This window comes from Canis lupus, chromosome 10 (genome assembly GCF_048164855.1).
Source record: "Canis lupus baileyi chromosome 10, mCanLup2.hap1, whole genome shotgun sequence".
Lineage (NCBI taxonomy): Eukaryota > Metazoa > Chordata > Mammalia > Carnivora > Canidae > Canis > Canis lupus.
The window spans coordinates 17,995,232-18,009,078 of NC_132847.1; the positions used below are offsets into that span (position 1 = coordinate 17,995,232).

General features: G+C 37.1%; 1 protein-coding gene across 11 annotated transcripts in view; it reads left to right on the top strand.

The window, feature by feature from the left end:
- The window catches only part of CCDC192 (coiled-coil domain containing 192), a 215,738-nt gene that overhangs the window by 23,255 nt on the left and 178,636 nt on the right, over positions 1-13,847 (top strand). For all 11 annotated transcript variants that reach the window (XM_072840859.1, XM_072840863.1, XM_072840860.1 and 8 more), the window contains one exon: positions 10,872-10,979. In XM_072840859.1, coding sequence (XP_072696960.1) covers positions 10,872-10,979 — 108 coding nt within the window. The remainder of the gene's footprint in view (positions 1-10,871; positions 10,980-13,847) is intronic.

Genomic DNA, 13,847 nt, shown 5'->3' on the forward strand with positions numbered 1-13,847 from the left:
ATTAAATTGTAAGATATTTTAAAATTAAATGTAGTTCAGAACATTCTTTGGAAAGGAGCAAGCCCTGTTTTGCTTCCCTCAAATGCCTAAGGAAAATGCTATAAATTGTAGAACAGCCTGCTTTCCCTAGAGGCTCTTTCTACTTGGAATCTTCCTTAAAATAGAAATATCTATGTCCATGGTGACTATATTCTGAATCCTATTAATTTTCCTCCTCCTGAATAAAGCAGCATTTGGGCTTCTTGCCTTCAGATGTGTTCTGACATTCTTTTTTGATGACAAAGTCCCTGAAAATCTAGAAAAAAGTCTCCCATAATAACTTTCTTTGTGGCTGCTTAGCATGTAATGCTGAGGTCCAAATGGCCCAGTATCAAAACTGAGTTGTGGTTTAAAATAAATAATTTAGTATCCACAAAATACCTTTCAAATTTCTCAAGTTCCTAACCCTTAGTATCAAGGAAAATAGTCATCATCACTTACCACCTGGGTCAAATAAACTCAACTAAATTTTTTTACTTTTAAAGTCCCTTTTTGAATAATTGACAGAAGAATAAAGGCATAGTCTAAAAAACTCATTAAAAATGTGATAAAAATCGTAAGTAAAAAAAATTTGAAAAAAATCTGAACACAGCAAATATCTTTGTTATCTAGTAAAAAATTGTGGCACATAAACATCAGAAAAGATGGGAAAATATGGTTACAAGTACTCTTAACAAAAAAGGAAAGTCCAAGTTCTTGTCACTAAATATTGTATGATAGACTCTGTCTCTTATGAGAATACCCTATATCCTATTTTTTCCTTAGAGATGTGTTTTTCATTTATTGATTCATGAGTTTGAGGATATTCATCTCAGTAGCTAGGAAGTCATGAGCTGAAGATGTATAGTCTATTTCACTTGCATGATTAATTCCATTATCAACATTAGTGTCTAGAGCTACACTGTTCAACAGAGGTAAATTAAATGTTCTAATAGCTTAATTAAGCACTTAAATAAGTGAAAGTAAATTTTAATAATATATTTCATTTAACCTCATGTATCCAAAATATTGTCATCTTAACATGTACTCAATTAAAAAATATATTGAGATACCTTATATTCTCATATATTGTGCTAAGTCTTCAAATTCTTGAGGGTGTTTTATACTTACAATATATCTCAATTCAAACTGACCACATCTCAAGTACTCAAAAACCACATTTGGCTAGTGGCTAGGGCAGTGCACAGGACTGATCAAGAGTATTGCTCTTCATATTCATTTTCTGATTTGTCTAAGAATTATAAAATGTATTCCTCTGTCAATTGTCTTTGCTTTGGGCATTATGGATGGAAAATGAGAAGTACAGTATTCTCTATCATATTTAGTGAAAGCCAAAAACATAAAAATATGTCTCCCCTTTCATAGCTTGAAAGATGATTCAATATTTTTGGCAACACAATAAGAAATTGAAGGATGATTATTAATTTTATTATGGCATTGTACTTCTAGTCAATTCCATAATTCTTTGGCTTTCTTTTTAATCTTTTTTAAAAAGTCATAGTTGGAAATAATTGATAAGTGATGATAAAAAATAATTCCTGTAATGATTCAGTACTAATATGTTTGAAATATAGGAAAAACAAGATCATTGAGATACCAGAATACATCTTAGCTTTATAAAAGGCTCCAATGGGTGTGTTGATGATTGCAAGATAGAATGAGTTTTATTATGCTTTTAAAAAATAATATATATTCTCTTTGTAAGAATCTCTATAAAAGGATAAAAGACATGAAATATAGATTTTTAAAGAATAGAGCATCTCAAAAAAATAAAGTCAATACTATATAGGGGCCCAATGTACTCTGATGGTATATTGAAGGTGAAACTGCATTAATTAAACAGTATATGGGGGGAAATTTCAAAGGTAGAGAGATATTTTTAAATCCTTCTTTCTTTTTCCATAAGGTCCTATCTCACAGAACAGCTTGTCTTAAGTTCTTGCATCCAAAATTCCTTGGGGGTGTCTGGCTGGCTCAGTTGAAGAGCATGTGACTCTGATCTCAGGGTTGTGAGTCCAACCCCACGTTGAGTGTAGAGATTACTAAAAAAAAAAATAATAAATAAACTTAAAAAAAATCATTGGAAAACATTTTCCTTTAGTCTTAATCCATAGTCCTCTTGCTCTTCTTCTGTCTCTCCCCTTTAGACCTCAAAAGCCCAAAACAACAAGGCTAGCAAGAAAGTCAAGAAAGGGAAGAAATAGAGTTGGTACAGTAGTAACCTTGATCAGGCAGACAAGGGTACAGGCTGTGCCTGATTCTACTATGCTTTGAATTTTTGCTTTTATATTATGCGTAATGATTGACTTTTTCCAACAAAGAGTAACCAAGTTAGGTATAGTCAGATGGTGCCGAGGTCACTAGAGTCTATAAGAATTGCTTGCCTTTGCAAGGCTCAGCAGGCTCTTTCCTAGCCTGTGAGCTCCCAGAAGCTACACAATAGAAACTTATTGTGTAGCTAGCTAACCTAACACCTAGAGGGTAAAAAGGTGATGATTTTTGAAAAACTTTCTTTCCTCTATGGCTCAGGTGTCAGGCTGTGTTTTTCTGCATTACCACATTTAATCATTATAGCATCTCCCACAGGCTTATCATTTTCTCCATTTTTAGAGGTGAGGAAATGGAGGCTCATTCAACAAAATTCATTCCAGTTAGTATTAAGGGGAAAATGAATTACTAAAGGATATTAGGTATTTCAATGGGTTCTCTAGCAGTCAGAGAACCAGGCTTGGAGATCATGGCCAATTAACTACATCAGATTCTGGGGAGGAACCTACTACTACTGCTGCCACTGGGCATAGGCCCCTCACCATTTGTCATTTCCCCTGAATATGAGGTATTACTTCCAAGTCTTCTGCCACTGCAGCCTCTGAAAATAGGATGATGACCTGGTCTACCGGCCACATTCCAGTCTATATGGCACTTTTCTCTATCTTGAAATCTCAGGGTGGTGAGTCTGGTTGGTGGAGACTGAGTCACATGCCTACACCTTGGATGTGAAGGACACTTGAGAGGGAGTTCCTGGCTTTTATACTTTGGAGTGATGGGATTCATGAGTTGGGAAATTTTCCAAACCAGGAAAGACAGTAGGCCATCAAAACAGCATGACAAATGGCTACCTCAGGGTGCAAGATGAATTAGGTATAAATGGTCTCATTTTACAGATGAGAAAGCTGAAGCCTTACTGAGTAGCTAATGTTGGGCATGCTGTGCCCTCTTCTTTGATATGCTAGCCATGCTTCTTAGTCATATTTTGACTGAGAGACCTTAAAAGAAGTGGAAATTCACAGCAAAGGAGAGCTCTCCTATCTGTCCTCTGCTTACCTTATCATGTTGGAATGTACTATGGAAATCATTACTGAACTTTGATCTGATCTGAAAGGATTCATAACACATTTCTCCTTTAGATCCTGGTAAAGAAAGGAGTGTGTGCAAAAGTCAGGCTGGGTTGGGAGTGGGGGAAGGCTTCTCATGGAAAAAGTTTTCTCATAGATCATCAAGTTCAAATGAGGATTTTCTACCTAGATTCTGGAACAATAACATTAGAGTACTGAAGTTCTTACCATTACAGTTAAACATCTTAGTTTTTTTTTTTTTTTTTAAGTTTTAGAACCTAACCTAAATAAACTTATTTAGAACCTAAAATTCACTGGTGGAAAAAAAAATTACCTACACACAGAACACTGTCAATCATAAAACATTTGATGTTGATTATACACAGCATAGCAATAATTTATTCACAAAACTGTTTGAAAAGCCACTGTCCATATGGGCAATAAAAGGCCAAAAGGGCATCACCTCCCTCATAAGCCAACCCCAAAATCCTTCTTCCTACAGGCAAGCACATTTCCTAAAAGACTGGGATACAGTAGAAAGGTGAAAACATTGTTGTTTAATATGCTAAAGTACTCAAAATTTAAACCTAAGTATGATGTGTGGAAAAAATAAATAATCCTGTCACAAAATGACCCAACTATTCAAAATACTGTCTTTACTAATGGGAAAAGTATTTGTATTATTATATCTCCCACTAAACAAAAATCTTATTTAAGAACAAATAGTATTTTTTGGACTTTTTTTAACTAAAGAAATCAAAATCCAAAATTTGTTCATTTTGTTTGCACAACAGTCCTGTGAAATAGGAAAGAGTAGCTGAATTAATTTTAACATCAATTAATTCCTTCACTCCATAATTTACCTGCTTTACAGTTGTTTTATACTGTTGTTTTTCAAATTGTGGTAAAATACATATCACATAAAATGGACCATTTTAATGGTGTTTAAAATGTGCAGCTCAGTAGTGTAAAGCATGTTTACTTTTTTTGTGCAACCAATCTTCAGAACTCTTTCATTTTGTGAAACTCTAACTCTATATACATTAAGTCCCTATTTTTTCTCTCATTCATTTTTTAAAGAAATAAAAATCTGATTTCAATAGCAAATTACATGTTGTGTCCCTTTTATTGTGAAGGAATATATAGTCATTATTAACATTGTTATTGGTCATGGTCAATAGGATGGGTTAGCACTTGTTGCTGTGAGGTTTCAGTTACAAGAACCAGGTTTCCCAGAGAAGGTATGCTGCTTGCTCTCCCCATTAGAAAGAGAAATTATGTTGTTTCTTTTGAGATTGGGTCATTTCTCTAGGAAGAAGATATTATTTTTTAATTCATTTGTATGTCTTACAGTAGAGGCAGTAAGACCGTAGTGATACTCTCATTCCATTAAAATTTGGTATTTTACTTTAGAATAAAAATGAAAGGTGGCTGAAATATAAATGAATTTCTGAACATGGAATTCATAATTTGGGCTACATGGATGGCATTGAGAAAGATGCTTAGATCTGGAATATCTGAAAACAGGTTAGGACTGCTTATCACCTCCTTCTGACATCTATCAGAATCCTCAGCAAAGAACAAGCCCTGAAAGCAAAGAACTATACATTATGAATGAGCATAAAAATGTTAAATTAATCACCAAACTTTTGACTTTCTTTTGGTTTTTACATTAAAACTAAAACCCTAGGATTTTTGGAGAGATTGGAGAGAAATTGGAGAGAAATTCTAAGCTAAGAATTCTGGTGAAGGTATTAATCCTGTCAGTCTTCTTACTACTTATTTCCTCTTTGCTTAGCATATTATCTGGCAAATAGTGAGTCTTTAATAAATATTCTTTGAACTTAATGAGTTGAAATGCTTTGAACTGAATTAAAATGAGAGTCAACTTTTAAGAGTTTCAGTTAAGTCATTATTTAAAGTTATTTATGAAGCTATCAAATGTCATGTGGTCATTTCTCTGTAGCAACAATCTTTTTATAAGTTAATATCTGAGACAACAATTCTTTTTGGTTCCCTCTTCCTTTATTCTTTTTCCTATCATTGCTACTATAGAAAAAAATGTGGTTAAATCTTTTCATAGGATGAAAGATTGATCTTTAGAAATCTGTTTTTTTTCTAGAAAAGTAGTATTCTGGACCTTGGCTACAGCAACTTGATATTGAATACAGGTCCATGTTGGACTTGGTCCAGGGGAATTCAGAGACCATAGTTCTGGAAAGATTGCCTGATAAAACATTCAATTCATAATTTAACAGAGATGACTGAGACAGAGGGTCTCTATACTTTGAGATTTCATAAGCCCACAAGAATTTCCACCTCCAAAATAATTGGGATTAGATCTCATAGCACTGCCAACTTTTTGAATTTTTTTGAAGAAAATTCACGAAAAGAATAATTTCCATATATTATCGCTATCATTTGTTAAAGAAACATCCTCTTAACACCAAAATATATAGAACGATCATAATCTCAGAATAAAGGACAGTTTTCTAAGTGGAATAAATTTAACTTCATGAAAAATTCACAATGTTTTTTAAAATTTTACTTCCGTCTTTTTCTTGCTACGGGTGGAAATGTTATCACAAACCAATACTGATCTTTGGGCTAGCATTTGGGAACCAATAGTATAATTAAATCTCTTTGCCTGAGGTTTCTTTGTTTCTCTTTCCAGATCTGCTCTATCCTTCCCCTACTCTGCTCTTTTCCAGGCTAGCTGGTCTCTCTGGATTTCTCATTCAGTGTGTCTTGCCCTCTGGCTTTTTTGGGGGCTCAGCCCAAGGGAGATACAAAAGACCACAAGTTAGAGAAGAGAAGGTCAGGCTATTTATTCCATAGGTCTGCCCACTTTTATATCTGAGCACAGGTTGGCAATAGTTCTATTTCTCCATCCAGGGTGTCAGCTCATAGACACAGCCCTCTCCTTAAGCTCTCTTTCTAGATTCTCTAATAGTACTCTGCCATTATCTCTTCCCTACCTCTTCAGTTCAAGGTGAGGCAAAGATTACCTTCATTTCTTGGGATACCCCATCATCATTTGTTCATGCCCTTAACTGTGCCCACGTATTTGCACAGAGTCCCTTCATTAAACCCTTCCCAATTACTCCATTGGAATGACTATTCCCTGCTGAGATGTGCCAATACATTTCTCATTTAAAGATGAAAAACCGAGGCCCCAAGAAGTGAAGCCCAGAAGTCACACAGTCATGTGGTCAGGTCTAGAATGTGGCCTTCCAGATTACAAGCAGCGTTGTGTTTAGGGCTGTTCTGTCATCCTCCCAATGTTGATCTCCTTCACAGTCATATTGAGAGGCACTTTCTAGAAACTTCTTTTAACTGGGCTTTGAAAATAGTTATGAGTTGTTCAATTTTGAATAAAATATATCATATCAGCAAACTTTTTGGGCAACTCTAAAATAGAGGAATACTGTTTCCACTAGAATGGGTGGAAATCAGGAAAAATCAAGTTTTTAAACTGTTGCCTAAATAGAAACTGGCAATTTAGCCTAAGATACAATTGCAAAAGCTAAGCACAAAAGGACACGAGAGTGATGAAATTTTCACTGTAAAAAGAATTCTGATCACCAAAGATGGGGGGAGTGATAACATAAACTGTCCAGAGTAAGGGGCTAAGATGGAAGGCTAGGGAAAAACTTTCATCAGCATGAGACATATGAGCAGGTTACAGAAGACTGAAGAAGTTTAGAGCCTTCAATGCCAGTCAGGCAGGGGGATAGCAAAGAAGAGACATGGAGCATGAAGCTTGACCATTGCAAAATGTGTTGAAAGCATGTTTTACCTGGCATGAAGTTACTGTGCTGCTAAGTAGGAGCTGCTGTCTGCTTACCCAGACATGTGAAGTTTCAGATTGCTGGAAACATTTAATTGTCTTAAACTGACACATGTCAAAATGCTCTCCTGTGCTGGTATTATTTGTTATAATCATACTTTTTTTTTAACAGTTTTACTTTTAAATAAATGCACACGCACATATTTAACACGTTAACTTTGTTCTAATTGCATACTTGAATTTTCTTCCTACTGCTATCGTTTGATCATTTGCTATTACAAAAGTGCCTCTATGGGGACATTCCTTTACTAGGGTTTAAAAATAAGCTAGAAAGTTTTAATATCAAATGATTCTCTTTAAGGGAGTTGGGGCAATGGAATTACTAATAATAACATGAACTGAGCATTTCTAAGTAGTTGCCTGCTTTAGCTTTGTCTTCAGGACAACCCTGCCATCATTACCCAACTTCATGGCTACCTCCTGGCCATCTGCTACACAAGCTTGTACCTGGCTTTTGACAAGCAGAATCTCCCTAGGGCTCTGATCCATGTCAGTGTCCCAGGCTGGATACATGGAAAGGATGTAAAAAACCTCAAAAAAGCCTCTCAGCAGAGGGGACTGCTTTCTGGTACAACCACCTTCTTTGACTGATGAGCCTTCAATCCATCAACAGCTATTTATTGGGCTCCTACTATATGCTCAGCGCTGTGCAGTCTTGCCTCGGCAGACAGGGCTCTTTCTACCTGTTGCACCTGGATTCAGAGGCCAGGGAAGGATCTGGGTCAGAGATCTTGAACCAGTCCTGAAAAGTGGAAGGTGTTTGTGTGGCTGAAGAAGAGCAAGGCCATTGTAAGATAAAGAAATACTGACTTTAAGGAAGGGGATGATGAAAAGATGAGATGGGTTAGTGACCTCGAGAAAATTAACAGATTGTCAACTTGAACACACGTGCATAATACTCTAGTGTCTTTGTAACAACCAAAGAGTTGAATTTGAATTTTTACTTGTGGTATTCTTTTAGTTTAATCATCTTGGTTATCTTAGTTACATGTACTTAGATGACTGGCTTGATATTAGGTAGAAATTTTTAAGACAAAAAGTAGAAGTTAAAAACTGGAAGTCCCATTAAATTGCTCGAAATTATCATTTGAAAATCATCAGGTTCAAAACCCAAACACTTGTATATCATATATTTTCAACATATGAAAGCATTTAACAGACTTTTGATTAGTTCATTTGTTCAATTACTTTAACTACCAAGACAGTTTTATAATCATAGTAAACATAGGGGCTTTATGTGAGGTATGTCCACATGTGCCTGAAGCAGAATGAACTTAATTTTCTGCTCTTCTGCTTTTTCATTCTGCAAAACTAGGATGATGACTAACTATACCTAATTTCTTTAGGGTCCTAGAAACAACACCCCTACCTCTAAAACTTCTGACCCCATGCATGTACTCATTTCTGAAATTATTCTTGATTTAATTTTTATTCCTTTGGTAAGTGGGAGCAGCCTCCTATTAAAGAGTGCTCACCTGTATATAAGTCATTTTTACCTCTGTGTAGATACATTTATGGCTATTTCCCTTAAAGGGGTGGGAGAACAGGAAAGCAAGTCAGAGTGGAGAATGATAGCTTGGAGCTGGAGCAAAGGTGCCCAAGATAGACTATATTCTTCAGTTTGCTCAGGACTTTCCCTTTTGTACAACACATGGCAATTTCTTAAATCTACCTGTATGAAAAGTCCGGTGGAATTTTTTCTAAATTTTATTTATTTATTCATGAGAGACCAGAAAGAGAGATGCAGAGTCATAGGCAGAGGGAGAAGCAGGCTCCCTGCGGGGACCCTGATGTGGGACTCGATCCCAGGACCCAGGATCATGCCCTGAGCCCAAGGCGGATCCTTAACTACTGAGACAGGCCTGTTCCCATGGAATCTAATAACACTCTTCAGTCAGGTCTGTTTCATTTGGCTTTGACTTACAATGCCTCTTTCTTACTAGAAACAATTGTCCTTCTTGGCTAGGAAAATTTGGGATATTTGGAGAGAAAGGTCTAGAGAAACAGATTAATTGATCTTGCTAGATCCACTCACAAAAAATTTAAGAAACTTCTTCTTGAGATCAAACATTAGATAAGAAGTTTCTCCCTGAAAATAGCAATTAGAACTAGAATTCCCAATCTTTTTGGAATAGTGTGGCCTCTTGAAATTTCCCATTTCTGGATAAAATGTTTTGCAGCATGAATTATCCAGAGGTGTAAATACACAAGAGTTTTGTTTTCAAGCTCATTTTTGGGATTTTTTTTTTTTTGGACTGACTTTTGAAATGTATTGGAATCATTATGGATTTCTGAGGATCATTGATTCATTCCAAATATCATTGTTCTAGCCCAAGATGTTCACCCCTCAAAGTCTGATTGGTGCAAGGGAGTTGGGGTGGGGGGCATTAGGCAGCCTTGTGCGATCTAGGAGCCAGGCTGTTTGGGAACCTAGCACTGTTTCTTTGCCCTGCATCCCACAGAATTTCATTGATGTCAGAGGCCCTAGGGTTCAGTGTACAGTACAGTACAGATAGGACCTGAATGAATGCTTTATCTTTATGGCTGGTTCCATTTACCACCAGATGGCTCTCTTGTATCATTAGGAAATCCACACATGTATAAAATTGGTGGGCTCCTAAACCAAAGGAAGAAAACAAAGCAGCAGTCAAAAAATAAATAAGAAAGAAAAGAAAGAAAGAAAGAAAGAAAGAAAGAAAGAAAGAAAGAAAGAAAGAAAGAAAGAAAGAAAGAGAAAGAAAAGAGAAAAGAAAAGAAAAGAAAAGAAAAGAAAAGAAAAGAAAAGAAAAGAAAAAAGGAAAAGAAAAGAATAAACACAGTTTTTCCTTCTGATGGAGTTCATTGGAAGAGCCTGAGCATTGACAAGAGAATAGGACACACCCAAGCAGACTGTAGGAAGATCATAATCCCAGCACATGAGGTCTCCCTTTTCAAGTTTTCATATTGCTGTGTAATGATTATCAGGATAGCCCAAGTAGTCAGGAAATGAATGCTGTAGTCTCACCAGAGCCTGCAAGTGATCTTTCCATACCAATATTGCACACTCTACTGCTTGTAGATGAAAAAGAGCAACTTCAGAACCACTTGGAGAGGAAGTGTCTACACATCTGCTGATTCCAATCATCTTAGCCACATTCTGGGCAAGAATGATCTGATTCTAAGCTCTGTGGTTTCTTTGCTTTAATGAAACTTGTGATAGGAAAGCTGCAATCAGAGGAAATGAGCTTCTCTGAGTGTACATGGTTCTGTTCCTGAGGATAGGTGAATGCTAAAAATAGAGGTATTCTAGGTGACATCTCTTACCAGGAATGTGAGGTCCTGGTCTTAACCTCTGGAAGGAAAGTTCTGTTTGTATCAGGAATAAAAGGCTACAGATGAACCAAATTCCAGTGTGGGTAATTTTAGTCTAACTTTCTAAAGCTGTTCATTGTCGTAATTTAATATGCATTTTTTTACCCTCCCATTTAGATGTTAAACTGTTAAGTAAGACTATTGTTTTGGTAACATTTCACTGTTTTATTACTGTGTTGAAGAAAAGGATATGATTTTGTTGAGTTTATTAACCCTATCTTTGTCCAGAAAGATGCTTAAGATATATTCAGGAAGTTATCAATATCAAAAAGTAATACGTGATTATTGTTTTAAAGAAAGAGTCCCTGGAAACCAGACAGATGGCATTTACTTTGGCACAATTTGAGGCCTTGGAGATTTGCCTGAAGGAAGCAGAAGAAAAGGCTAAGTCCTTATCTGAACAGGTAAGACCTGTCATTCAGACTGGAAATCTGTGTTCTTCAAGTCTGCCGTAGAACAAGTGTAAATCTAAATACATGTTTTATAAAAACTAGAAACAGATGTATAAATAGAGCAAACTGATGGGTCCCAGGGGAAAGGGGTGTCAGAGGATGGGCAGAAGGGGTAAAGCGGAGTGGGAGGCAGAGGCTTCCAGTTACAGAAAGAAGAAGTCATGGTAGTAACAGGCACAGCATAGAAATAAAGTCAGTGATATTGTAACTGTGTGGTGACAGACAATAGCTACACTTGTGGTGAGCACAGCATAAGGCATAGAGATGCTGAATCACTATGTTGTACACCTGAAACTAATGTAACATTTTATGTCAATTCTACTCTAGGTAAATAAACAAGCAAACAAATAATCTGTGCTTTGACTTGTTTATCTAATGACACACACACACACACACACACACAGCCCTTTATTCATTTTATCTGTAACAATAATTACCTTAATCTTGATGGGCCTTTCCAGCCTTTAAAACTCCTTTTACATTTATATTTTGATTTTCATTCACTCTAGCCTATGAGTTATGCAAGCCATCTTTAAGCGGGGGTTAAGTCTTATTCTGGAAAAGATAAAAAGTGTAAGAATGTTTCCCTCCCCTCTATTTTTAAATTCAGTAGATATTTTTAAAATGTGATGACAAAAGAATAGGCAAAAACAAGGGGAGCAACTGACCTTCCTTAAGGCTAAGATATGAGAACATTTCAGAATGGAACACCTGAGTCAAACAATCAAACATTTGTCCACTGGGTGCCACTGTGTTCCTTACCAGGCTATGCCACTACATGATTGCAAAAAGAGAAATTGTCATTAATATTCAAGACAGTGATGTGTGTGTGTGTGTGTGTGTGTGTGTGTGTGATTAGGAATATTTCTGCTTGTATACATGTATACATGTTAATGCTTCTTTTAAGTATCATTAATACAGGACTTGTCACAAGGATGGTGGGAAATGCTAGCTGGCTTTCCCTGGTAATCCAAATCATTTTGTCAGCCCTATGGCCGAGTATTGACCAGGCAGGCTGGCCTGGTGGGCTAGAAACAGGTTGGGGAAGCAGAGGAGAGGACAAAGATTTGGAATGGAACCAAGGAGTGGAAGCTCATGGTATTGTTGCCCAATGGATCTCGCCTTTAAGAAAAGAGTAAATTTCACTGTTAGCCAAATTGTTACCTCCTGGCTTTGCCTTAGACTAGAACATAGAATGAACTTAGAATGGGAAGTACAGATTTTTAAGATTTTATCTACACTAAGCATCTGTTGGTACTTTGCCTCAATTTACTTGCACTGAACATTTCTAACATCAGCAAAGTCCAGCAAGTTCTCTGTTGGCTCATGATGAAGAAGAAACCTACAAATAAATAGTGAGGAAATAAGATTGTGTCCACTTCCTATGCGACATCACACAGTGAACAGAATTCTTTGTTAGTTTCCCTCTAGCAGTTTTTATTTATTTCTGGGCAATCATGTGTCTATCATAAAAATAAAAGCAGTATGAGATCAGGATAATTTGCTATTAAGATTTATAACCTGAGCTAGTTATAGCTTTAGGAATTTTGCAGCCACTCAGTTGGCCAGAGTGAGAAAGGGCCATGAGAATCAAACTCTTGTTCTAGGTAATACAGTAAATAACTCATCATTAGCAGGTTTTGCTAAAGAAAATACTAGATTGCATTTCCAGTAGGAAATCAGTGGAGTAAATCAGTGGGAGTAATTTCGGTGGAAATCAGTGGGAGTAAATGCCTGGGAATTAGGTAGTAGATAAAGCACCAGGAGAGGCAGGTAGGAAAAAGGCAGGGGCACCTGGGTGACTCAGTGATTGAGCATCTGTCTGCCTTTGGCTTAGGGCATGATCCTGGGGTCCCAGGATTGAGTCCCACATTGGGCTCCCCACAGGGAGCCTGCTTCTCCCTCTGCCCCTGTCTCTGCCTCTCTCTGTGTCTCTCATGAATAAATAAAATCTTAAAAAAACAAACAAAAACAAAGCAAAATGTTAGGGGAGCAGAGAGAAAGAAGAGTAAAAAGGTTTCTGGAGAAAATCATAAACAGTTTTTGCATGAGTGCTGGCTTCTATCAGCAGTACAGACGAGAGGGACAAAGAAAGGGACTTCGGTGGCCTGTAGTCTGTGACCACACACAAATAGATCCCACGGCTTTTGTCCTGGGATCCCAATACTTTTTGCACTAAAAAGTGTCAGGAAAACCCAGTTTCATAATGGAGCACAGATCCAGAGGTCCGCCAGTGTAGAGGGAATCGGCAGGGCAGTTCCTGAGACACTTCCCCTGGCCATAATTTTGGCCCATGTCTCCCCATTCAATAGCAGCTTCTGATTCCCAGCTCCTAGCAGGAGACTCAGGAGAGCTCAGGTTACACTACCTGCTAGCTTCATGACCTTGGGCAATTCACATTATCTCTCTGAGTCTCAGGCAGCTGTTTTATCTAAATGTGGGGTAGGGACACCTGGGTACCTCAGTTGGTAAGTGTCTGAGTCTTGATTTCAGCTCAGGTCATGATCTTAGCTTCATGAGATGGAGCTTTGTGACCTAGAGCTCGGAGCTCAGCAGCGAGTCTGCTTGAGATTCTATTTCCCTCTGTCCCTCCTCACCTCAGATAGATAAATAAATCTTTAAAAAAACTAAAAGGAGGTAAACATACTGGTTTCTTAGGCAGTTGTGAAGTTTACATAAGTATATCAGTCTTTTAGTGGTTTCTCAACAAAGGTTCATTCATCTCCACTTTTAGTAGTCATAACAAAACATGTGGTTCTCTGTATCAGATGTCAGGGGCTAGTATGTGTGTATGTATAAGGAGTTTCTCATTCTCTCTCT